Source organism: Pipistrellus kuhlii, unplaced genomic scaffold (genome assembly GCF_014108245.1).
Source record: "Pipistrellus kuhlii isolate mPipKuh1 unplaced genomic scaffold, mPipKuh1.p scaffold_m20_p_8, whole genome shotgun sequence".
Lineage (NCBI taxonomy): Eukaryota > Metazoa > Chordata > Mammalia > Chiroptera > Vespertilionidae > Pipistrellus > Pipistrellus kuhlii.
In genome coordinates, this window is record NW_023425584.1 from 33,200,870 (window position 1) to 33,228,639 (window position 27,770).

At 37.9% G+C, this 27,770-nt stretch overlaps 1 protein-coding gene across 8 annotated transcripts in view; it reads left to right on the top strand.

Annotated features, from left to right (window-relative positions):
- The window catches only part of SMURF1 (SMAD specific E3 ubiquitin protein ligase 1), a 77,877-nt gene that overhangs the window by 27,848 nt on the left and 22,259 nt on the right, over positions 1 to 27,770 (top strand). For 6 of the 8 annotated variants that reach the window (XM_036423414.2, XM_036423419.2, XM_036423413.2 and 3 more), the window contains exons 2-5: positions 23,633 to 23,671; positions 24,732 to 24,840; positions 26,494 to 26,627; positions 26,780 to 26,845. In XM_036423414.2, coding sequence (XP_036279307.1) covers positions 23,633 to 23,671; positions 24,732 to 24,840; positions 26,494 to 26,627; positions 26,780 to 26,845 — 348 coding nt within the window. The remainder of the gene's footprint in view (positions 1 to 23,632; positions 23,672 to 24,731; positions 24,841 to 26,493; positions 26,628 to 26,779; positions 26,846 to 27,770) is intronic. The other 2 variants (XM_036423415.2, XM_036423418.2) reach the window with 2 other exon arrangements.

The following is a 27,770-nucleotide window of genomic DNA, read 5'->3' on the forward strand; positions in this document are numbered from 1 at the left end:
TATATAAGAATATTTAATGACTTGGGAACTGTCCACACATTCTGTAAAGTGCAAATAGCAGGTAGCAAACTATACGGGAGGATAATTTAAAAATTCAATGAAGTAGCTACTATTTTTTTTAATATATTTTATTGATTTTTTTACAGAGAGGAAGAGAGAGAGATAGAGTTAGAAACATCGATGAGAGAGAGTTATCGACCAGCTGCCTCCTGGACACCCCCTACTGGGGACATGCTCACAACCAAGGTACATGCCCTTGACCAGAATCGAACCCGGGACCCTTCAGTCTGCAGGCTGACGCTCTATTCACTGAGCCAAACTGGTTTTGGCAGTAGCTACTATTTTTCCTATTTGACAGAAGAGGCTTAGAGCTATTGACCGTTTGCTCAAGGTCACATGGCTAGTAAGTGGAATAAAAGATGGTGCTTGATTTCTATGATGAGCATATGTTACTTCTAACGTGAACAAAATGATTCTTAAGTTATTGTAAAAGTGTAGTTTTAGAATATTTGTTTCCAGTTGAAAAGTTATTCAGAGATTTCCATTGCAAATTTCTTTTTATATATAACAAAAAGTCCCAATAATTAACTCCATTAATGTATGAATTTCCTGCTTGAACTTGTATGTGTCATACAGTGTATTCTTACCATTAATGGGAGAAATGATTACCATCATCAAAACCAGAAAATGTTATTGGGATTTTAAACTCAGTGTTGCTGCATTTTGTGGATTACATCAAAGCTTTGATAAAACAGTTTGTGTTTTAAGTGGAAGATTTAAATCTGTGAAGCTTTTTAAGATTTGTGTTTGTCACATCTTGGCACAAGTTTCTCATTTGTAAAGTATGGTTACAAAAAGAGTCTGGTTTCCATATGTATATTTAAATTACTCTGAGTCATGGGCTCAAATGAGTAATAGACATTATACCTATTCTAGATTTCTGCTTTGTCATGCCTTAGCATGAAGCCTGTACACTTATTTTAGTACTTGCAAAAACAAATACATTGAATTGACAAAATTGTTTTTTAATTCTCTTCCCCTGTTTTTTCACTACTTTCCAGAAATTACTTTATTGGACTGAAAATTTGTGTTTGGTTTGACAAGAAGGTTGGGGGAAGGGCCCACAAGTGTATGCACACAGGCATATGTATATGGTGCTGTGAGTGGTGTATGCATTGGTATTTGGAAATGAAAAACTCCCTATCTCCATTTCTTCATCCCTTTGCTAAGTCTCAACTCTAAGCCAAAACCACATTGATTGTTAGATGTATCATTAGATGCACGGCTAAGAGGGAAAATACTATGAATTAAGTGCTTTCTTATTACCTATGATTTTTATTTATGCTATTGAAGAGCAACTTATTTATGTATAGGTTTTTATCTTGTAATATTCTTGTGCAGATATAATTAAAAACTATAAGCAAAATAGATTAAAGAATTCATAAAATATATTTACATTCAGTGTCTATCTCTTCTGAATCAACTAATTGACAAAATGAACAATATTTGTATATTTCCACATACTATGCAATAGAATGTTGGCAATGCAACTTTTTAAAAAGAGTGAACCATTCTTATCTTGAAATTTTTTAAAAACCACTTTATTGAGATAGAATTTGCATATCATACAATTTCACCCACTTAAAGTATAAAATTTAGTGGGTTTTGATATATCACATTAGTTATTTTTAAAGTTGTGAAAAGTATATATAACAAAATTTCTCATTTTACCCACAGGCCAGGCCTAGGGACAGTACCCACTCATGAATTTCATGCGCTGAGCCTCTTAGTGTGCCCATAAAAGGAGCGCTAACTTACAGAATCTTGTCTTTTTTAATTTATTTCAAATGCACACCATAATATATATTATATCCCTTTTGCTGGTAACATTATATTAAAATAGTCTTTGAGCTTGCCTGGACATGGATTTGCAAAATAAGACAAACTAAATTATTGTGTGTGTTTTTTTAATATATATTTTATTGATTTTGTACAGAGAGGAAGGGAGAGAGATAGAGAGCTAGAAACATCGATGAGAGAGAGTGTCATCGACCAGCTACCTCTTGCACACCCCCTACTGGGGATGTGCCCGCAACCAAGGTACATGCCCTTGACCGGAATCGAACCCGGGACCTTTCAGTCCCCAAGCCGACGCTCTATCCACTGAGCCAAACCGGTCTCTATTGTGTATTTTTGTATGTAAAAAATTTTCCCTTTCAGTGTAAGATTAAAATGCTTGGACCCTCTGATGTGGAATTCCCACCTCTGTTTACAAAAATTGATTGTACATCCTGTCACAAATTAAAAATATGTATTGTATTTTAGTTTGAAATTTATGTATGTCTCCTGTAGTGTATTATTTGCATGTCTAAACCTCCTTGCCAAATATGAGCCAGAAACACTGTATTGCAGTTTTTAAATTAGAGGAAACTGCATGTTAAATTCTTACCTCTACTTCCCCTTCCCCTCAGATTTCTTCAGGACACAATAGTAGCATTGCTTCTTATCAAGAATAACATTCATTGCTAACTTAAGACAATTGAACTAGTTATAAAATGAAAGCAAATGGCTGAAACATTTATTGTGTGATTAAAATTTGGTTACCTCTTCCTCTAATTATTAAAGTAAAAAACTGGAGTAATTACTAAGTAAAGAATTATTTTTCCTGCAAGGTTTATCTCTGCCCATTGTTTCTTAGATTCAGACTTAAATTTTGATGAACATTATCTTTCATCTCTTTTTTATTCTACTCTGAATATTCTTGTTGCTTCATAGAATGTCTAAATTTTATCAAGAAATCTTCCTATTTCAATCTCAGTTTGATCATTGATAGAATGTTTTTAGTATTAACTTATAAAATATGACTGAATTAATGATTGTCATTCAAACAAAGATATAAAATTTATTCAAATAAATGTGATTCTTTACACAAGTCACCTGAGAGGGCTGAATATATATTTCTATAACATTGGGCTCAGAATATGCAACTGCATTCTTAAATTGGGGTGCTGGTTGCTCTCTTTATTTCTTACTAGATAGTGTGAAAGTGCAACATCTTTCCAGCACTAAACTCATGGATTTCCTGCCATCTGGCCTATTATTAACCTCAGTGTATTTACAGGAATGTTTGAGTATTTATTAAATGTGATCCTGGACCAATTGTTTAAGATAAAAAGCAGAGTTGCATTTAGTTTCAAGCGTAATCTGCTTCAAACCCTTTGAACACAGGAAATAAATGTCTGTACGTCCATTCTGTCCCAACTGATTAAGTTGTTACAGCCCATGTATTTACCATGTACTCTTTTCCCTTTGGTGTTATTTAGTTCAAATGCCTGAGTAGACTCTGGACTTTGTAGAAACTGGGATTGTGGGTCAAACTAAAGAGATTTAACTTGACAGTTTTTAAATAGATCTTATCCTATATATTTAGAAAGAGTACACTTGAAGTTGTCCCAGAGACTTCCTACACTAGCTTTATTTTATTTATTTTTGGGGGGACTTCCCCCCCACACACATTTTGATTGGGTGGTTTGTGTTTCCTTATACTTCAAATTGCTGATTTGATTATCAGCCTCATCTAGTCTACTGTTTATTCCCTGTAAATTATTCTTCATTTTAGTTAGTGTATCCTTTAATTGTGACTGTTTTCTTTTATGGTTTGTATGTCCTTTTTATGCTGTTGAAGTTCTCGCTAAGTTCCTTGAGCATCCTTATAACCACTGTTTTAATGGTTTAGCTTGCCTCCATTGCATTTATTTCTTTTTCTGGAGATATATTATTTTCTTTCATTTGGGACCTGTTTCTTTTTCTTCATATTTTGGTTGCTTCCCTATGTTTGTTTCTATGTATTAATTAGAGCTGCTATGTCTTCCGGACTTGGTAGAGTGGCCTTGTGTAGTAGATGTCCTGTAGGGCCCAGGGGTACAGCCTCCCCAGTCACCTGAACTGGACGCTCCAGGTGTGCCCCTGTGTCGGCTGTGTGCACTCTCATATTGTAGTTGAGCTTTGATTGCTATTAGTGACACTGAGAAGGATTGACCCCCAGGCCGATCAGCTGTAAGGACTGGCTCTGACTACAGAGGAGTTGCTGTGCAGGAGCCAACCCCATGGAGCAGGACTTGCTTCAGTGGGGCTTTGGTGATCACCAAGTCCACCCTTGAGAGTCACTCATGGAGATGGTAGGGTTGTAATCCAGTAAAGTCTGAAGCTGTCCACTGGATGCACTGGCTCTGGGGCCTCCTAGGAGGTGCAAAGTCAGCCTCTGCCTGTGCCTTGCCCAGGGTGACCTGACATGAGCTACAAAGTGAGCTGTAGATGGCTGTTAATTGTGCTGGGCTTGGAGATGCCCAGATGAGGCCAACCTGTAAACTGAGTCCACCTGCCACTACTGCCACACCGGGGGCCATTTAGCAAGAGGTACAGAGTATGCAGAGGCCAGATGCCACCTAACTACCAGAAGCTGGGAGACCAGCATCTCTTCGCATCCCTCAGGAAAAACCAACTTTCTTGTCACCCTGATCTCAGACTTCTAGTTTCCAGAACTGTGAGATAATAAATTTTCTGTTGTTTATGCCACCCTATCACTTGTTATGGCAGTTCTAGAAAACTAATGAAGAGGTGTTCATTTCTCTAATTTGAGATCTTTAAGAAAATATATTCTTGCCAAAACCGGTTTAACTCAGTGGATAAAGCATTGGTCTGCGGACTGAAAGGTCCCAGGTTCGATTCCGGTCAAGGGCATGTACCTTGGTTGCGGGCACATCCCCAGTGGGGGTGTGCAAGAGGCAGCTGATCGATGATTCTCTTTCATCGATGTTTCTAACTCTCTATCCCTCTCTCTTCCTCTCTGTAAAAAATCAATAAAATATATTTTTAAAAAGAAAGGAAGGAAGGAAGGAAGGAAGGAAGGAAGGAAGGAAGGAAGGAAGAAAGAAAGAAAGAAAGAAAGAAAGAAAGAAAGAAAGAAAGAAAGAAAGAAAGAAAGAAAGAAAGAAAGAAAGAAAGAAAGAAAGAAAGAAAAAACATTCTTTCAGGTCCTGAATATAACTTTGAGTATCTAGCCCATTGCTTGTATGAAGTAGTAGGTAGGCACTTGATAAGTATTTATTTATTTATTTATTTGTTGGTTGGTTTTTAATTGAATTTATTGGAGTGACATTTGTTAATTAAACCATATAGGTTTCAAGTGTACAACTTAATAAAACATCATCTGCACAGTGAATCATCACAATTCAATCATCACTTAAAATCAAGTCCTCATCTATCCCCCCTTACCCACTTATACCTCCCCAACCTCTTTCCCTCTATCACCATTCTGGTTTCCATGTCTATGTGTCACATATATATGTTGCATGATCCCTTCACATTTTTTCACTCAGCCACCCAATCCCCCTCCCCTCTGACACCTGAGAGTCTGTTCTATGTATCTATGCCTCAGCTTCTGTTTTGTTTATTAAATTACTTTGTTTATTAGAGTCCACATATAAGTGAAATCATATGATATTTATCTTTTTCTGACTGGCTTATTTCACTTAGTAAAATTCTCAGGTCCATCCATGCTATCACAAACATACTATTTTTTCCTTATGTGACCGAGTAGTATTCTATTGTGTAAATATACCACAGCTTTTTATCCACTCACCTACTGATGGGCACTTGGGCTGTTTCCAGATTTTGGCTATTGTAAATTATGCTACAATGAACATAGAGATGCATATATTCTTTTGACGTAGTGTTTTGGGTTTCTTCAGATATATTTCCCGAAGTGGAATTGCTGAGTCAAAAGGTACTTCCTTTTTTAATTTTTTGAGGAAACTCCATACTGTTTTCCACCAGTGAATGTCCTCTTTGGAGAAGTGTCTCTTCAGATTCTTTGCCCAGGTGTGGATAATACCAGACCCGACAGTAAGTAGAAAGAGACTATTCAGAAGATTCTTGTTATTCATGGTAGCTGTGTTCCATAAGTTGCCACAAATACTACACCATCACTCCTAAGAAATACAGGATTTGGTTCCTGTGAGCCTCTGCCCACATTTTCACCAACTGATCAATACATAAGCTTGTTTCATATGTGCATCTGTTTAAAGACATTTAATACTAGTGGCCCAATGCATGAAATTCATGCAAGGGATGGGTATTCCTCAGCCTGGCCTGCACCCTCTCCAATCTGGGACTCCTCAAAGGATGTCCTACTGCCAACTTACAGGGATCGGGCCTAAACGGGCAGTCAGACATCCCTCTCACAATCTGCTGGCTTCAGCCGCTCACCTGCCTGCCTGCCTGCCTGATTGCCCCTAACCACTCTGCATACCAGCCTGCTCACCTCCAACTGCCCCCCACCACCAGCCTGCTCACCCCCAAATGCCTCTCCTACTGGCCTGCTCGCCCCCAACTGCCCCCCCCCCCTGCTGACCTGCTTGCCCCCACCTTCCCTCCCTACTGGCCTGCTCACCCCTAGCTGCCCCCTGCTAGCCTGCTCACTCCAAACTGCCCCCTCCCCCACTGTCCTTATCACCTCCAACTCACTCCCACTGATGGCCTGCTCACCCCCAACTTGCTCCCCTGCTGCTCTGCTTTCCCACAATGGCCCCTGCAGACTCATCCTGGCCTGATCACCCCTAGGCGACCCAATATCCCAGCCCCTCTTTTTTTCCTTTTTCTTTCTTTCTTTCTTTCTTTTTTTTTTTTTTTTTTTCCAGCACCTCCTTGAACAAAGGTCAGGGTTGGCTGGAAACAAGTATCTAGGATTTATTATCTTGTATAATTCAAACTTTGTAGGCTTGAGTGGAGGCCAGGGCCAGCCAGGATGGGCAGGAAGCTTGGCTTCCTCCATTGCCAGGGTAACCCAAGCTTCCTGCTTGCTCCAGCTCCATGGCCGGCCGCCATCTTGGTTGGGTTAATTTGCATACTCGCTCCTGATATGGCTTTTCATAGCTGAGTGATGATTAATTTGCATGTTTCTCCTTTATTAGTGTAGATGTATTGTTGAATCGTTAACATTTAACTCAAAGCCGCCGAAGCCGGTTTGGCTCAGTGGTGGAGCATCGATCTGCAGACTGAAAGGTCCCAGGTTCGATTCCGGTCAAGGGCATGTACATTAGTTGCGGGCACATCCCCCGTGGGAGGTGTGCAGGAGGCGGCTGGTCAATGTTTCTCTCTCATTGACGTTTCTAGCTCTCTATCCCTCTCTCCTCCTCTCTATAAAAAAATCAATAAAATATATATTTTTAAAAAACAAAACACATTTAACTCAAAGCCAACAGCACTGTAAGTCATGCCTGAATGAAGTGTATCTAACACGTATTTTTTTCCATAAGGCACAGCACAGCCTTCTTGAATTTAGGAATAGTAGATTGCACTTCAATATTATACATAGGGGCTATTTAAAATAGCAACAGCACCAATAAAAAGCATCAAAATTGAAAAAGGTGGCATTAACCAAACCTCAGAAAGGACACTTGTTTATATACGAGATTTGAAACAATAGGCAGAATGTCACCTTCTTCATCCATAGCTGAGAATGTGTACAGTGGGTAGGTAATTCACATTTCTTATCACTGCATATGTCTGTGAATGACTAGGAAAGTGCCACAAGTGTTGATTTGGGGGTTACAAATAAATTTTAACAATTAGGCAAATTCAGAGTCCCTGTATAATGAGGATCAACTGTACTAAAAGCCTGGATTGGAGTCCCAAACCCTCCCTTTCCCTTCCCCCCCTCAATAGTCATGTTCTCTTAAGCAAATTACTTAACTTCTCTATGTCTGCTTCCATATTTGTAAAATGAAGATAAATATTGCATACATCAGAAGTTTGTGAATTTAAATGAGTAAAGTTGTTATCACATTGCCAGGCATTTTTAATAAGTGGTGTTTGTAATATTAAAATAAGTTAATAATAGCAACTATTTTTTGAGTACCTATTTTGATGCTCCTAATAACCCTGAAAAGAATGGAGTATTATCTCTATGGTACAGATGAGCAAAATTACAGCCCAGGGAGATTGGGTAGTTTGCTCCATGTTAGCCATTTATATAGCTGAGTTGGAATTTGAACGCAGGATTTGATAATTTCAAAATCTTTTGGCCCACTATGGTGAAGAAAGATTATCTATGGCTTCCAGTCCCCAATAATCCAATCGGGATCTATACAGCTAGGGGAGGAGAGAAGGTAAGGAGGCAAAGAGAAATGAGTTGGGAAGGACAGCGGTTATACTCACTGCCCAGAGTGGGAGAAACCAGGGCAGAGGCAGAGCCCACAGTGATCCAAGTGACAAGTTGTGGGATGCAGAGTCACAGACAGGATCACTTAGATTGGAGTAGAAGCCAAGGGGGCCAGAAAGAACAGAGGCCGTAGTTAGGGTTCAGCTGGGACAGGACCTGGGCACAGAACATTTGCATTTGAGGGAGAGGGTAAATTTCTGTTGGTCATCTTCCCAGCTCTGAAACTGGACTTGTAAAGAATAGCACTTATCATTGCTTTCCTCATTTGTATTTCCGGCCTTCCTAAGTCCTTACATAAAGAAACATTAGCATTTTGTGAAAGTTCCTTGCTTCTTAAGTTCTCCAAAGGACTGATTTACAAGTGCCATTTGCTTCAAAGTCTTATTCCAGAGATATGGGTCCTTTCTTTGGGTGGTTTTGGAGAAAGGCCTCTCATACTCACAGAGTTTGTAGGTGGAGTGAATTGGGAACCATCCAGTTCGCATTGAGCATTTGGTAATAAAAGCCTCCCAAAGGCACTTTCCACTCGCCCCTCCCAACAGTGGCAGAGAGACTTCTGAGTCAAGGCTGAGCAGTGCTGTGAATGCCCAAACCCTCAGGGAGACACATGGAAGTTTTCTGTGATTTCTGCTTGTAGTCTGCAAATATTTTTCAGTAGACTACAACATAGCAATTTGAGAGGAATGCTTCATGGTATTTATTCTTGTGGAATGATTATTTCTTACATCTGGTTCAAGCTTGGCGAGCATGCATTGCATGGATTTCACCAAATTTTGTTTATATTAATATCCATATAGTAAATAAATGAATAAGTTGTCAAAAGCTAGGATAGTATTGGGGGGATATATTTTTCTTACTTCATGTATCTCCAAGAAGTTTTTCCATTGAGGTTATTATGTACATATAGTCTGGGAGCAGGAAGGAATTGTATTTCATTTTGCAAGTGGTGCTGAGCTCATAGGTTTATGTGTAAAAGAGTTACAAAATGAAGAGTGTTTTACTCATTGATCCAACAAGTAATTATTTCATAATTAAAATTAATTAGAAAAGAGATGCCAGACCCCATTGTAACTCAGACATGACACAAGAGTTGCCTGGAATTGAGCAATAGCATTGGGCCTGGAAAGAATAGATTTAAGCTGCTACAAAAGATGAATTGATAGGACTTGATGAGTAATTGAATGTGGGTAAGCAAAAGTGATCTATCTGTTAGGCACTATTGTTGGATTTCCTTGTTAATGCATTTTGTTTGTCGAACTAAACTGTAAACTCTTTGGGAGAGATAGTACATTTCCTGCTCCTTTTGTATTAGATGCCCATTATTTTTTTATTCCTGTTTAAAGAACTTATTTAACACATCTCATTCCACACAACATGGCATTTTAAACAATGACCTCTAACTCTATGATTTGTCTTATGAAAACTAAAGACCACTCACATTAGTCTTCAAATTACTGTTGCATTTTATTTCTTTCTTGAGATGTAATTATTGTGCTATAAACTTTACCCATTAAAATATACAATTCAGTGTTGTTAGTCTATTCACAGAATTGTATAACCATCACCATCTAATTTCAGGATATTTTCATCACCCTCAAAATAAACCCTACACACGTTAGCAGTCCCTTCCTAGTCCCTTTATCCCCCATCTAAGCTGCTATCCCCCATCTACTTTCTGTATCTATAGATGCTTTATTAGTTTATTTGGGCTACTCTAACAAAATGCCACAGACTGGGTGCATTATAAACAAGAAACATTTATTTCCCACAGTTTTGAAGGCCGGGAAGTCAAAGAGCAAGGTGCTAGCCATTTGGTGTAAATTCATATAATTGAATAGTAGTTGGCAACAAAAAGAAATGAAATGATACTTGCAACATGAGTAAACCCCAAAAACATTACACTAATTGAAAGTCATAAGGTCACATATATTATATGAATCCATATTTATGAAATGTCCAGAATAGAGAAATGCATAGAGTCAGAAAGTAGATTAGTGGTCGCCATGGGGCTGGAAAAAGGGGGGAAAGGGAGTGGCCACTAATGTGGATGGGGCTTCTTTGGGGTACTATGAAAATGTTGTGACATTAAATGGTGATGATGGTTGTACAATTCTGACTAAACCAATAGCATTGAATTGTATTCACATTTTAAAAGTATGTTTTATGGTTTGTGAATATTCTTAATAAGTTGTTGTATTTGAAAATGTATACTTAACAAGACACCACAACTTTACATTTTTCATTCTCTAGTTAGAAGCAAGATCTGGCAGATTTCCCTTTTTATTTTTTTAAGTCATATTTGTTTGCTTTTTTAAAAAATATGTGTTTCTCTGGATTATTCTGGCTTCTTTATGTTGCATGTCAATTTCCCAACATAATTAAACCTTTTCAAAGCACACTGTATGGGAGTATGGCACAGTATGGGCGTATGGCCTTGGGCTCCAGAGTCAGAGTCTTGAGGCTGTGTGGTCTTGGGCAAGTAATTTAATCTTGATTTCCTTATCTGTTGTGAACTCTAGGTAAGGTATAATTTGTATCCAATCAGTGTTGTTTTATGTCAGCTCTGCTTGTGGATGCTTGTACAGCTGTCTTAATCTATGGAAGGGAGAGAGCTTGATGAGCTGGGAGGAATGCTTACCTTTTGATATTCATGATTACCCTGGAAGAAGGTTTTTGCTTTCTCTGGGACTGACATCAGAGAAATGGCACATGAGAGATCCCATTGGTCTCTCCCATTGAAGTTTCAACAGTTTGAACACCTATAACTTAACAAAGGATTCCCTGCTTAATGTACAAGCAAGCCTGAGAGATCCATGCAGTGAAACATCTAAATGTGTGCAAATGGGAACAAAAGGGAGAGGCAAGAAAGGGAAGGTCTCAGATCATCCACATACGCAGCCCTGCAGCCAGGAGTTCATGGTGGGGCCAAAGAGGAGAGAAATCTGGTTGTGCCTGGCGCTCCCTTCAGCTAGGAAGAGCAAAGAAATTTGGTAAGCATTCCTGCAGGAGTGGGTAGTACAGGCTGCAGTTGAGCCCACAGACCTGGGAAGGACACAGCATGGGTGTGCAGCCGCAGTTCTTAGGTGGTCAGTATTTCGACAGAGAAACAAAGCTACAGCTCCTTAGCCTCCTTTGCCCTAGTGTCAGGTTGTGGCGCACTTTATCTGCAGACCCAAGAACTGATACTACGGAATCGCTTTCTTTCCTGAGTCAGGGTGCAGGGGGGACCCAGTGGAAGTCTAAGGCCACCAATAGTAGGAAGGCAAAACAGCAAAGAAGCCGGCCAGTTCCCCAGCCCAGCCCAGCCCAGCCCCATGCATTGGGCTAACTGACAGCATCATCTGGCTGGGGTGGGGAAGAAGCACTGGAATTTCAGAAAGCTAAAAACTTGTGATTCAGTGCCACCTGCTGGAAAATAAGAGAAAGGCCTCTTCCTATTAATCTGCTAGAGAAATGCCTTTTTTTAAATATCAATAGATGCCCAGACAGAGAAGAGATTCATCAAATACCATGAGTAACCAGGTAGCCAAGCAGCTCAAAAAGAAAATGAAACTAAAACAAACTAAAAGACATGGATATCTATAATAATAAAAGCATAATATGCTAATTAGACCAAACATCCTTCTGGATGACCTTCCAGACAAAGCCACGCCTGCAAGGCCCAAGGCAGAGAGGTGGCTGCCATGGCGGGGGGGTCAAGCTGCTTGCACAAATTTTATGCATCGGGCCTCTAGTATTAATATAAATGGCACAGAATTCAAGATTGCAGTTTTGAAAATACTCAGCAAGATGTAAGTACAGATAGGCAATTTAATGTGCTCAGAAAACAAAACAAGTACTTTATCAAAGAGATTGAAACTTTTAAAAAGAGCCAAACAGCCTGGCCAATGTGGCTCAGTGGTTGAGCATCAAACCATGAACCAAAAAGCCATGGCTTGACTCCTGGTTAGGGCACATGCCCAGATTTCCAGTTTGATCCCCAGTTAGGGAGCTTGCAGGAGGCAGTTGTTTGATGTTTCTGTCTTATATGATGTTTCTTTTTCTCTCTCTCTCTAAAATTCAATTTCTTAAAAAAAAAAAAAAATAGAACCAAACAAATTATGGAGATGAAGAACTCAATAAAAAACAAGAAAGAACTGGCACCCTGGCCAGTGTGGCCCAGTTGGTTAGAGCATTGTCCCATGCACGAAAGGGTTTTTACAGGAAAGGGTTTTGCGGGTTCATTTCCCAGTTAGGGCACATACCTAGGTTCCATGTTTGATCCCCAGTCTGGGCATGTTTGGGAGGCAACAGATAGATGTCTTTCTCTCTCTCTCTCCCTCCCTCTTTCCCTTCCTTCCTGTCTAAAATAAAAAATATATCCTCAAGTGAAGATTGTATATATATTTCTAATATATATATTACAAATCTTAGAATGAAAAGGAGGGAAGTAGAGAGAAACTTGAGAAAGAAATAAAAAAGAGCCCTGCTGGTGGTTTAGTGGTTAAGCATTGACATAGGAACTAGGAGGTCATGGTTCAGTTCTCAGTCAGGGCACATGCCTGGGTTTTGGGCTTGATCCCTAGTAGGAGGCACGCAGGAAGCGGCTGATCAGTGATTCTCTCTCATCATTGATGTTTCTATCTCTCTCTCCCTCTCCCTCTCCCTTCCTCTCTGAAATCAATAAAAAATATTTTTTAAATAACTTTATGAAAGCCATCTGACTTCATCAGAAATAGCAATATAAAATAATAGGCATACCAGAAAAAAGAAAAAGAGACAAGGGAATGGAGAGTCTATTCAAACAAACAGTTGAAAACTTGCCAAACTGGTGGAAAGCACTAGATCCTCAAATCTAAAACACAAACAGAATACCTACTTAGTTCAATCCAAAAAGGCTTTCGTCAAGGCACATTGTATTAAAACTGTCAAAAATCAATGACAAAAAATTTTGAAGGCAGCCCAAAGAAAGTAACCTATAAAGGAAATCCATTAGATTATCATCAGATTTCTCAGCAGAAACTCTATAAGCCAGAAGATGGTGGAATCAAATATTCAAACTACTGAAAGAGAGACACTATTAGCCATGAATAATACATCCAACAAAGTTATCCTTTATATATGAAAAGGAAATAAATACTTTTCCAGACATACAGAAGCTGAGAGAATTTACAACCATAAAACTTCCTTTGCAGGAAATCCTCAAGGGGGTTATTCTATTTGAAACAAAGAACAAAAGGTCACAAAACTATGAGTAAGATCACCAACAATCTTACAAGGCAAATGGATAATTTGTGATGACAAAAACATGAAAGGTTTGGTAATAAAAGTCTGAATTTGCTAAGGAGGATGGAGAGCAGATGCATTAAAAAGAAAGACTATTGTATATATGAAACTTTCTTTTTCATAGACCTAATAGTAAACACACAGACACACACTCACACACCAAAACAAACAAACAAAAAACCCTGAGACACAGAGCTTCCAGAAAACAAAAGATAAATAGGAAATCCTCATACATCAATAATTACCCTAAATGTAAATGGATTGAATTCAGAGTAGCAGATTGAATCAAAAAACAAAACCCAACCATATGCTGCCTTCAGGAGACACATCTAACCTGCAAAGACAAAGTGAAAGAGTGAAAAATGATTCTCCAAACATAATATCCACAGAAAAAGAGGTAGCCATACTTATATCTGACCAAACAGATTTCAAGATAACAAAGGTTACAGGAGACAAAGATGGACATTTTATAATGATAAAGGGGACACCACATCAAAAACACACAACACTTAATATATGTGCACCCAATCAAGGAACACCAAAATATATAAAACAGTTCCTAACAGAACTAAAGGGAGAAACAGACAAAAATATAATCATGGTTGAGACCTTAATTCTCCATTGATGGCTCTAAATAGGTCATCCAAATAGAAAAACCAATAAAGAAATATGGGCTTTAAATGGCACATTAGACCAAATGGACATAGTTGACATTTACGGAGCCTTTCACCTCAAAACATTGGATTATAATTCTCTAGTGCCTATGGAACATTCTCAAGGAATGAGCATAAAATTAGCCTCAAAAATATTCAAGATTGAAATTTTACCAAGTATATTCTGTGACCACAATGCTTTGAATTGGAAATCAATTGGGAAAAGAAAGTAAACCCACAGATATGTGGAGATTAAACAACATACTACTAAAAAATTACTGGGTCAAAGAACAAATAAAAGGTGAAATCCAAAGATATAGAGAGAGAGAAACAAAAATGACAATACGATATCAAAATTTCTGGGATGCACGAAAGCATTAATAAGAGGGAAGTTTATATCACCACAGAGCTATCTCAAGAAACACAAGACGCCGAAACCGGTTTGGCTCAGTGGTAGAGCGTCGGTCTGCGGACTAAAAGGTCCCGGGTTCGATTCTGGTCAAGGGCATGTACATTGGTTGCGGGCACATCCCCAGTAGGAGATGTGCAGGAGGCAGCTGGTCGATGTTTCTCTCACATCAACATTTCTAGCTCTCTATCTCTCTCCCTTCCTCTCTGTAAAATATCGATAAAATATATTTTATAAAAAGGAAACACAAGAAATCCTAAGTAAACAATTTAGCATTCTATATTAAAGAACTAGAAAAAGAACAAAAGCAACCCAAAGTGAGCAGAGGAAGGAAATAATAAAAATTAGAGCAGAATTGAGTGAAATATAGAACAAAACAACTATAAAAATTAATACAGCAAAGAGCTGACTCATTGGAAAGATTAATGAAATTGACAAATCTTTGGCTAAGGGAGAAAGAGAAAAGACTCATGAACAAAATCAGAAACGAAAGGTTACCACAGGCCTCACAGATACACAAAGGATCATACTAGAATACTGTAAAAGACTACATGCCACCAAATTTACTAACTTGGAACAGAGAATAAGTTCCTAGAAATGTATAACGTTCCTAAACTGAATCATGAAGAATCAGAAAATCTATATAGACTGATAAACAGTGAGGAAATTGAAACAACCATCAAAAACCTCCCAAAAAATAAAAATCCAGGACCAGATGATTTCACTAATGAATTCTAACAAACATTCCCTCTCAAACTCTTCCAGAAAAGTAAAGAAGGCAATATTTCCTAACATTTTATGAAGCCAACATAACCCTAATACTAAAACCTGGCAAGGATAACACAAAAAAAGAAAACTACAGACCAATATCTGATGAATACAGATGCAAAATCTTAAACAAAATACTAGCAAATTGAATACAAAAATACATTAAAAAATAATACATCACAATCAAGACCTAGATGTTATCTCTAGGGTGGTGACCTTATGTATCTGCTATAAATTTCTTGTTTGTTCAGCTATCTGTCTCAGTTTTCCTATTTTACTTTTCCTGGCTTACTGGCCTGTCTCAATATAACATAGTAACCAGCTCATGGAATTGTATTGAATAAATGCAGTCATGCATGTCAGATACTTAGCTTAGTTCCTAATTAATTACCTTGTAAAAATATTAAGAAAATTTTAGCTATCAGTTATACTAAGGGGAACTAGATTGTATTTTTAAAGTTTCACAAAACAATTGCAAAGTTTTCAGCTCTTCCAAACTGTCCACTGTGATTCCATTGATAGGTTTCATCAAACGTTTTGGCAGAGGTGTTGGTCAGATGGTTGCCTAGGAGACAGTCTGCTTTCCAGGGTGCTTTTAGAAGCTCAAATTGCAAACTGCTCCTTAGTTCCTGGTTATAAAATCACTGTGTGCTTTTCAGGAGAAGAGATGCTAGACATTTGGGGCTGAGGTGTTGGAGTTAATAAACATTGTCTTTGCATATGGCATTTGAATAGAAAAATAAACATGTTTAGGGAGAAAACATTGATAATTAACTGATCTAGGAACTGATTAATTTTTGGAATGTAATGATTTTTCCTTTTTTAGAAATTTATCGGATGGTACAGGTTAACAAAATTATACAGGTTTTGGGTGCACAATTCCACAACACATCATCTGTATATTGTATTATGTGTTCACTACCCCAAGCCAGGTCTTCCATCACCATTCATACCCCTACTAGAGGCCCAGTGTGTGAGATTCATGCACTGGTGTGGGGGGGGGGGGGGGGCTGCGGGGATCGGCCCCTGTGGGAGCACTGCTGATCCCAGTCAGCCTAGCAGCTATGGACCCGCCCTCTGAGCAGCTGCTCATGCTGTGAGAGCTGAGCGGTGCTCCCCCTGTGGGAGTGCACTGACCACCAGGGGGCAGCTCCTGCATTGAGCATCTGCCCCTGGTGGTCAGTGCACATCATAATGACTTGTCAACCAGTTGTTCTGGTCATTCTGCTGTTCGGGCACTGAGCTTTTATTATATAGGATACCCTCCTCCATCTTCTCCCACTTCCCCCTCCCCACATTGTTGTCCAAGTCCATGAGTTTTTCTTTTTTTTTTCTTTTTTGTTCAAATCCTCCACTACTCCCACTCCCCTCCACACACACACATACACACACACACACACACAGCTGATAGCTGTATAGTTATTTGAGTCTGCTTCGATTTTACTTATTCGTTCACTTTGTTCATTAGATTACACCTAAGAAATCATATGGTACTTGTCTTTCTCTGACTGGCATTTCTATTATTTTAAATATTTAGGTAAAACTTTTTCTAATGAAAACCTGAATTTTCTTCCTATGTTCTAAGGCAAAGAAATGTGCTCCACCTGTAGAATTACTTGCACTCTTGTTACGTTTGTTCCACTCTAACATGGTTGAAAAGCATTCCATTTGGTTGATTTGAGGCAGAAACATGATCTGGACATAAAAGTTATTCTAAAAGACAGACTTTAAATGACATACCTTTCTTATCTTCCTATAATACTTGGGAAGAAATCAAATGACAGGAAATTGCTTTCTGTGCGACCTGTCTTCTTCCTTCACCCAGGGAGAAGTCAGTGCTGTGGGTCCTGCAGGGCAAACCCAGGGTGTCAAGAAAAGCAACATTTTAAGATTAAAATATAAAAATTAAATATGCCCCTTAGTTATAAATTTTCTTAGAATGTAATGACCTAATCAGTCCTTGGAAATAATCCCTCAAGATGTAAAAATGACTGTTCATTAATGAGGGCTTGTTCAAACAAAAAGTTCCATATGCCCTCTGGACTTGACTTGTTTTTTTGACATGTACTTTATTTTTCCCTCGTTGCACGATTACTTCCGGTTTGAAACTGCAGGGGAACGTTTTGTTTTCTTGTGCCAACCAAATGTCACTAACGATACCATAAGGAAGAGCGTAAACCATTTCTGAAGAACAGGATCTGTCAGGCAGCAGTGTGTGTGCAAAGCTGCCCAGCCTGGACTCCTGGTGGCGAATGGGATAGCAGTCAGACACACCATTGTGGAGGCTCTAGCAAAATGATCTCATTCATTCATTCATTCATTCAAATACTTATTGCAACAAATATTGACCGCTTTTAATTCCTGTGCTCCATGCTAGGAATATAATGGTTTAGAAGAATAGTCTCTGCCTTCTTGGTGCTTATATTCTAGTGAATAGCTAATTAAAAAGAAAAAAGGTAATTACCTAGTTCATTTATTCAGCAAACATTTTTAAAGTAATCTGGATACAGTAGGAAATACAAAAGACACAGTCCTTGTTCCAGTGGACGTTTTTGTAGGGGAGAGGCAGACATGAAACAGCATATAAATAAATAGAGGCTTTCATTTCAAACTCTGATAACAGCTGTGATGCCACTGCGATAGTGTAACGTGAGATGGGTAAAAGGGGGGTGGCTACTGGGTCTTTCTGGATCATAGTAATTTCACTGTAAAGTGGAAAAAGTGATCCCTGCCCTGTATGTCCACTTGCCTCATCCTGTCAATCTAGATAAAGATTCTAAAGTCACAATAATGCCTTAGTGTTTGCAGCTGATGGGGACTTGAGGGGACAGTCAGAGGAACCAGAACAGACCCTAGTCCTTGGAGCCAAGCTCTGCCTCAGGGGAAAGGCAATTTCTGCCACAGCAGCCCTGCCTCACCCCTCAGGGTGTGGGAGTATGAGCTGAAGTTGGTCATACTTTTTTTATGGTTTTTTAAATTGATTTCGGGGAGAGGAAGGGAAAGATTTAAAATTAATTATTTCAGTTTTATGAAAACCCCACTATATTGTTCTTATTTTTTAAATTTTGGCACAGAGTGACAGTGGGAAACAATGGCCTGAATGAAGCTTCACTGAGAAAGAGGGCCTGGCCTGCCCACAAAGACAGACACAAAAGAGAAAGATTGCTTGTGGATTGAGCAGCAAGAATTGCCTAGAGGTAGTACGTAGTGATGGCCAGGGCCCAGAGGAGCGGAGACAATGAACTGAACTATACTTTGTTTTTTATTTTGTATTTTTGTAAATTAAATTGATTAGGGTGACTTTGGTCAATATGAACCAAAGGTGTGGGTTTCTATGTTACAAGATCTGTATATTGCCCTGTGTGCCCACCACCCAAAGCCAAATCTTCTCCTGTCACTTTATATTAGGACCCCTTTCTCCCCAACCCTGTTCCCGCTGGCAACCACCACACTGTTTGTGTTCATGACTTCCAGTTTTATATCTCACATATGAGTGAAATCATATGGTTCTTAGCTTTTTTCTTTTTTTATAAATATATTTTATTGATTTTTGTACAGAGAGGAAGGGAGAGAGATTGAGAGTTAGAAACATCAATGAGAGAGAGTCATTGATCAGCTGCCTCTTGTACACCCCCCACTGGGGATATGCCCGCAACCAAGGTACATGCCCTTGACCGGAATCGAACCCGGGGCCCTTCAGTCCCCAAGCCGACGCTCTATCCATTGAGCCAAACCGGTCCCGGCTGGTTCTTAGCTTTTTCTGACTGACTTATTTCACTTAGCATAATGCTCTCAAGGTCCATCCATGTTGTTGCAAGTGGCACTATTTCATCCTTTCTTATGGCCGAGTAGCATATTGTACTGAACTATACTTTAAAGAATAGTGAGAGGCAAAAGTGATACTAGAGGATGGGACACTTGAAAACCCAGGAGAAATTTAGATTTGTGGTAAAATAAATACAGAGCCATTGAAAATTTTGAGCCTCAGAACACAAAAATGTCATGTGAAAAGATGGATCTGGCGGCTGAATGTAGTGTGAGTTAGGGAGGGCACTGATGCTCTTAGAATATCTGCAAATAGGTGAAGCCCAGAACAGGAGAGTGAGAACAGAAAAAGGAAAGGACAAGATCAAGAGACTTTTAATGAAAGAAAAGACAGGACTTGGTGACACATAAACATAAGAAAAGAGGGGGTAAAAGTTACAGCCACAAGAAGTATTTGGGGGATCCTTGTTTTTGTCAGGGGCCTGGTAAAGAAGTTTACTTTACTAATTGAATGTAGAAGTTAGCAAAACACCGCCCTTCTGTGTACTTTGAGATGCTAAGTGAGCATTACATAATTTGCTCTTACTCTTTCTCCAACATCAGGGATCTCTGGTATGTGATTAAGAAGTATCACTTACCAGAGTTGGAATTGAAGCAGCCATGCAGTGGTCTACACTGAAAAACTGAGCTTCATTTTCTATAAATTTTGTTCATTGTTGTATCCCAGAGCCTAATTTATAATTGGAGTATAACATATTTGTTTAAAAATTAGTGGTAGATTCAGATAATGTGGAGTTTTTGTGCTGTATAATAAATTGTCTTTTATCATTACATCCCTTAGAGTGGACAAAGAGAATTCTATCTCAATATCACAAAGTTATTCTCGTAGGAGAAATCATATGCCATTAACTAAACTAGAATTAGTATACCCTAAGTGAACTTTGCACCAAACTGAGCAAAATTCTCTTCATGCTGACACTACTTAGAGCTTCTCCACCTTGCGATATAACCAAATTCCTCTGGAGCCTTAAATGAAAACATTGCTAGTCTTGTAAATATCAACAAAGATTAATCTTTTTGAGATATTATGGGAATTTTTCCAGTCAGAAGCAATCCAACCACAGGATCTCAGAAAAACAAGGGCCCAGGGCTGGTGGGTAACATTTGAGGCTGGAGATGAGGTAGGTCGGGTCGGAACATGACATCTAGAATTTTGCAACAGGAAACCACTGTGGAATTTTTTTAAAGGAATGAGACATGAGATTTAAATTTTAAAAAGTACTTTGTGATAGCTAATTTTGGAGCTTGAACAAGTGTGGAGATGGCAAAAAGTCAACATATGTGAGAGATTGAGAAGCACAAGCATGGCATAGGGATTTCTGGCTTGTGCGGTTGTGGGTGTTGCTGCTGCTCTCTGAAATGAATCTTGGGAGAGGACCAGGAGTTTAGGCAGGAGGGTAGGCTTCAATTCCGTTTTGGACAGTTTGGGTTTGATATGAGAGTCTTTGAGACATTCAGAGCTGTGGGAAAGTAAAGGGAAGCTGGTCCATTTGAGGAGAATTGAAAAGATGGCTGATTTAAAATTAATGTAAGAAAAACCTTTCCTATATTCAAATAACAATTAGAAAATGCAATGAAAGGAGCACTTCCATTCACAATAGTAACAAAAAAAACAAAACATTCAGGAGTAAACCCAATTAGAAATGTGGAAAACTTTTATAAAATACACTAGAACTTCATTTCTCCACAAGGGTCGTAACACAAGTCAGTGGGGAAAGAATAGTCTTTAAAAACAAAATGGCAATGGTAAGATAGTATGTACACATATAATACCTTAATAAAAAATGAAAAGAAAAAATATGGTTTTGCACAATGCATATCCACCTACAAAGAAATGATATGGACCCTTCTTATATCCCACACATAGATCATAGACCTAAATGTCTGTTAAAGAGTAATTTAAGAGTAGAGTAGCTAGAAGCATTAAAAAAGCTGAAAGTATAAAACTCTTAGAAGAAAGTACAGGACTAAATCTTTATGACCTTCGGTAAGGCAGAGCCTTCCTGGACATGATACCAAAGCACAGCAACCAAAGAAAATAGATAAATTGGATCTTATCAAAATTAAAAACTTTGGTGCTTTGAAGAGCAACATCAAGAAAGTAAAAGGACAACCCACAGAATGGGAGAATATTTACAAATCTGATAAGTATATTTTATATTTACTAGATGAAAGGCAAATAATTAGTTAAAAATAGGCAAAAACATCTAAATAGAAATTTCTCCAAAAAGATATATCAGTAGCTAATAACCACATGAAAAGATACTCAAAGTCATTAGAGAAATGCACATTAAAACTACATATATAAAACCACAGAGGCAGATGATAAATATTAGTTGAGGATGCAGAGAAATAAAAAACTCGTAACTGCTGGTGGGAATATAAAGTGGTGCAGGTGTTGTGGGAAACACTGACAGTTCCTCACAGTGTTAAACATACAACTCAGCAACTCCACTCTGTCCACACAGCAACTTGTACAAGCATCATTCACAATAACCGGAGGACAGAAACAACCCAAATGTCCATCTATTGATAAATAGTAAAGAAAATGTGTTTATTCATACAATGGAATACTACTCAGTTATGAGAAGAAATGGATTCATAATACAACATGAACTTTAAAAACATGCTAAGTGAAAAAAGGCAGTTACAAAATACCACATATTATATAATTCAATTTATATGAAATTTCCAGAATAGGCAAATCTACAGAGACCTAGTGATTGCCTTGGACTGGCGAGATTTGAGGTTGAATGAAGAGTGACTGCTAATAGATGGGTATGGGATTTCTTTAGGGGATGATGAAAATGTCCTAAAATTGATTGTGGTGATGGTTGTACAAACCTGTGAGCATACTAAAAACCATTGAATTGTACTGTATATAGATTAAATGGATAAATTGTATATTAATTATATCTTGATAAACCTGTTAAATAAAAATACAGTAAGTAAAAAGTTTGTAGAATATATGTATTATATGGATGTATTTTTTAAATAATATATTTGTAAGTTCATAGCAAAACACTATATTCTTTAAAGTTATCAAAATTGCCCTCTGTGGCTCAGTTGAATAGAGCGTAGTCCCATACACCAAAAGGTCGCAGGTTCAATTCCAGGTCAGAGCACATACCTAGGTTTCAGGTTCAGGCATGTACAAGAGGCAACAAGTTGATGTTTTTCTCTCTCTCTCTCTTCCTCTCTCTCTTCCTCTCTCTAAAATCAATAAGCATATCCTTGGGTGAGGATTTTAAAAAATATCAAAATTTGTGAAGCAATGTAAAAGGGACATCAGTGTATATTTACCCTTGCAATAGTAGCTTTAATCATGTAACTGACCTAGTGTTAAAATTTCTTAATAGTAATTGATACCATGTAATTAATAAGATAACAACAACAGCATTTATTCTACGTGCCAATGTTTTGCTAAACTCTTCATATGTTTTGTTGTTTGTTTTTCACAACACCATGTTTTCTATTGCTCTCCCTTGCTTTCTGTTCTCCAACATATTGAAGTTTACACTTACAAAATTGTATTATTTATCAGAAATGAACAATTTCTTTTGTTCTTAATAATAGCTAAAAAGGTATTTATGTGACCTTGAGCAGTTCTAAGAGCATATTGATAAATCTATCTGTATGTGTTTAAGTAAGATTTTAAGAAATTCGAACTAAAATATTTTATTATTTATTTATTATAGTTGATTCCCAATTGAAGGAGAAAACACTTTTTACGTTATTTTTTTATTATTATTTATTTTAGAGAGGAAGGGAGAGGGAGAGAGAGAAAGAATCATCAATGATAAGAGGGAATCATTGATGGGCTGCCTCCCACACTCCCTACACTGGGAATCGAGCCTGCAAACCCGGGCATGTGCCCTGACTGGGAATCGAACCATGACTTCCTGGTTCATAGGTTGACGCTCAACCACTAAGCCATGCCAGCTGGGTGAGAAAACACTTTTTAGTTACTTGACAGTTTTTTGTTTAATGTAGTATTAAATTTGAAAGGCAATTAGCAAAGATAATTTTTAGAATCTTTTTTTTCATTGTTTATATAGACTGTCTCAGTCAGTTTGGGCTGCTATAACAAAATACCATAGACTAGATGGTTTAAACAATAAACATTTATTGGGTATTTCTCACAGTTCTGGAGACTGGAAAAGCCTAAGATCAAGGTGCCAGCAGAACTGGTTCTTGGTGAGGGGCTTCTCCCTGGCTTGTAGACGTCGTCTTCTGGCTGTACCCTCACATGGAGAGCAAGCTCTGTGGTCCCTTCTTATAGGAACACTGACCCCATTATTAGAGCCCTAATCTCATGACCTCATTGAAACCTAAGCCCCTCCCAAAGGCCCGCATCCAAATGCCATCACATGATGGAAAGGGCTTCAACATGGGAATTGGGTGGTACGGGACAGTTTAGTCCAGAGCAACCAGCTTTGATGAAAACCTTGTTCATAAATGCTAACCCTAGCATTTTTTGTTTGTTTTTAGTATTATGTGCCAAGAACCTTGCAAAGAAGGACTTCTTCAGTAAGTAAACACCCATTTTTGCTCTCTTACAATATTAATATTTTTCACATATTTCTGAAATTTTAAACTCGTTAAAAACACTGGGTGTGTTCTCCTAAAAATTCTTCTCTTACTGGATAGAAATCCATGGTCTGACAAACTTCATTTCCCAATTGACTACAACATAGATTCAGCTCCAAAGCAGAGAATTTATAACTCAACAAGAAAAACTCCCTCGTCCCCTATTTCAGCCACACCCTGTTTTCTCTGTCTTTCCACCCATTAATACATTACTTTCTGCTGAATAAAGTGTTCTCAGTTTAAATACAGATGAGAATTTTTTCTATAAAATAGCCGCAGTTAAGTAAAATTGTTAGTCAAATTTTATAAATTAAATCATATTTTAAAAGTCTTGTAATTAAAGGAATTATGAAAAATAGAGGATCCTTTTCTAAAGAAAGGACTCACCCCTTAATTCAAGAAATTCACCTACTATAAAGTAGGTGTTTGCAGCTTAAAATTCTTCACCTTTTTCCTGATCCTCACAAGGACACTGCTCACTTCAGTTATTCACCCTTTAAGGATGAAGACACGTAGGCTCGCAGGCTTTATTCAAGTAGCTGGGAAGCTCCAGAGCATTGGGTCACATCACGTCTGGCTCTAAAACCTTTACCTTGCCACCACTCTGGTCTTGTAACCTGTCTGATTTATTTAGGACTCGGTGAACACTTGCTTCCAGAGTTAAAATTGACAGTCAGTAAGTAAGATTTTTAAGTATGACTTTTTAGAAAGCATAAATACAATTAATTATAGATATCTTTTCCTTCATTTAATTAGCCCCCCTTAGTTATCATCAAAAATAGGAATTTGAATTTAAGCCTATTTTTTATAGGGTGTGTCTTTTTTCCTAGACTCTAAAAATCTGAGAGTGATGTCATCCCAAGTTTCCATTCTTAGAAAGCTAAATAGATGGAACTGACCTTAAAGTAGAGAATAAAATCAACCAGGGTTAACTAGTTAACCTGTAAGACTGTGTTCTAACATCACACTGATAGATCTGTGGCTGTCCACCCTTCTCCAGGACTCCCCGACCCCTTTGCAAAGATTGTTGTGGATGGATCTGGGCAGTGCCACTCAACGGACACTGTGAAAAACACATTGGACCCAAAGTGGAACCAGCACTATGATCTGTGAGTTGAATATTCTGTAAGCCATTTGGGAGCAGTAGGACAGTAGGTATCCTGCTTTTAAGAGAAGCGTTTCATTTTTTTTTTTTAAGGATTTTTTTTTAAATCCTTTTTTAAAGGATTTAACTTGTTATTGATAACGAAGTATGGCAAATTAATACTGCCTCATTTTAGAATTCATGTACTTGGAAGTTCTTGTGTTAGACATTTTTATATATTTGTGTGGTTTACGTCTCTAACTGTGATCTTCTGAGACTTTTCAATCAACTGGCCCATTCTAGCAGAGAAAAAGGGGGCATAGTTCAGTCTTCTATATACTAATTTTTCAGTGAAACCCTAAATCTGGTTTTAGAATTTTTATTTTAAAAATACATTATCATCATATTTATCTATTATGCAAATACATGTTGTATATATTTCTGTTTATTTTTTTAATTCTGCTTTTTAGTTCAAATATATTTTCTATAAGAGAAAATATAGTTTGATATGATTGAATGTATATAAACCTATGTACCATCAAACAATTTCTTGTATTTGTTCATAAAATGAATTGCACTTTGAAACCCACTATTTTATATGCACTTATGTTTTCATGTTCCTGCTAAGAAATTTTTATCAAAGTAATACTGAATGACTGTTGGGTTTTTTTAGTAACACAAATTAAACTGGGTTTGGATGGGATTTTTAATATTATAGCTGGATTCTAAGGCTCACTTTCAGCGATACTGAGGTGCCATAAGGGGCCTGGAAAGTGATTGTCAATTCTTGTCTTGCAAGCTCCCCACTTTGGTTGACTTGCACTGAGAGTAAGTGGGAGGTTAATGTCTGAATTAGTACCCATTAGTGATTTTTAGATGGATCTACAAGTTTATAGGTGGTCCTCTATTGCAAACTAGTGTTCAGTAGTAAGCCTAACACTAGTAGAGATTTATAATCATGTCACTGAACTTTGGACCTAATAAAATATAGTAAATCTCACCCCAGCCAGTTGGCTCAGTTGGTTGGAGTGTCGTCCCATCCTGTACACCAAAATGGGAATCGAACCTAGGTTGTAGATTCGATTCCCAGTTGGGACTGGAACAGGAGGCAACCAATCGATGATTCTCTCTCTCGCAAATCAATAAACACATCCTCAGATGAGAATTTTAAATAAATAAATATATATGATAAGTCTCTATTAGATTATAACTTTATGTGGTTATCTACATTTGCTTCTTACATAACTGTTATAGTTCTTTTCCCAGCCCATTGAGATTAAAAGACCTATATTTATTGAGTACCTGCCACATGTGGAATGTAGAACCAATATTATTTTTATTTGTTTTAATATATTTTATTGATTTCTTTTACAGAGAGGAAGGGGGAGGAATAGAGAGTTAGAAACATCGATGAGAGAGAAACCAATGAGCTGCCCCCTGCACACCCCCCACTGGGGATGTGCCTGTAACCAAGGTACATGCCCTTGATCAGAATTGAACCTGGGACCCTTCAGTCCACAGGCCCATGCTGTATCCACTGAGCCAAGCCAGTTAAGGCAAGAACCAATATTATTTTTAAAGGATTCTTCTGTGCTAACAAGTCAGTCAGACAAAATCTCAGTGGGCTGTATCATAATTCAGAAATACAATTAAAAGTGAGTTTGTATGTTGTTTTTAGATACGTTGGGAAAACTGATTCTATAACCATCAGCGTGTGGAACCACAAGAAAATTCACAAGAAGCAGGGAGCTGGCTTCTTGGGCTGTGTGCGGCTGCTCTCCAATGCCATCAGCAGATTAAAAGATACCGGATGTAAGAAACAAACGCTTTTCTGCCTCTTCATGCAGCTGAAGGAGGCTTATGAGGCATCTTTTTTGTTTGTTTTTTAATACTGAATACAGAATTCCTGCCTTCCTCCCTAGTTAACATTTCGCTGGGTTAAGTTTTGAATTGTTTGTTTGCAGACCAGCGTTTGGATCTATGCAAACTAAATCCCTCAGATACTGATGCAGTTCGTGGCCAAATAGTGGGTAAGAACTTTCTCATCTGTATAAAGAGATGCTTTTGCTCAACTTAACGTTCAGCTCTCCATCACTGAGGACACACATACAGGCATGGGCATGGTGACATACATCGAAGGACAAACCACTTACGGGGGCCATATCTTCAGCACTAAAAAGTTTCATCTTGTGTAGTTTTGGTTATTTTATCTAATTTATCTCTTCAACCTATCATTCAAAGTTGAGTTAAAATGACTAAGGTACAAAATATAATTTTAAATGTCATTTTAATCATCCCATTAAGGATAATTAATTTGTCATTATATTATCCAGAGGTGGCCACATAATGCAATAGTTGAGAAATGGTTTCTTCAGGAAAACCCATCAAATATGTAAAAAGCAAAGATGATTTCTGAAGACTTCCATGTAATAAGATTTGATAGAGTTAGAGGTTTGAATTATTTAGAATAAACTAATAAATGTGCTAATGTTACCAAGTGTTGACTGGCAGTATTCTCTTGGAAGTGATTTATCTGTTAAGTAGCTCATCATATTATCCAGTGTTTGTCAGCATTTTAGGGTAACTGTGATCTTCTGTGTTTGCTGATTGTATGCATTGCAAGGAATCAAAGAAAATGTAGTACTTCAGCAGCACACCAGAGTGACCCCAAACCTTTTAGGTATTGCCTTGTGTAGGCTTGGCCCAAGGTAAATGAACAGCAGGTGTAGATCCTAAAACTGTCAAAGTGAAAAAGTTCTCACTGAATGCTTTCCTGTTTCTATTTCTTCTTTTCTTTGTGGAAAGATGTGCCGGCGAAATGAATAGCTGGGAGCAGCTTTATAATTGTCTTTGTTGTTCATAGTAGCCACTGAGAATAAATATTTGGATGCATCTAGACTTTACAAATACTAAAAGTGCTATCTGTGTCCTTATTAAACATGTCAAGATCTCCTT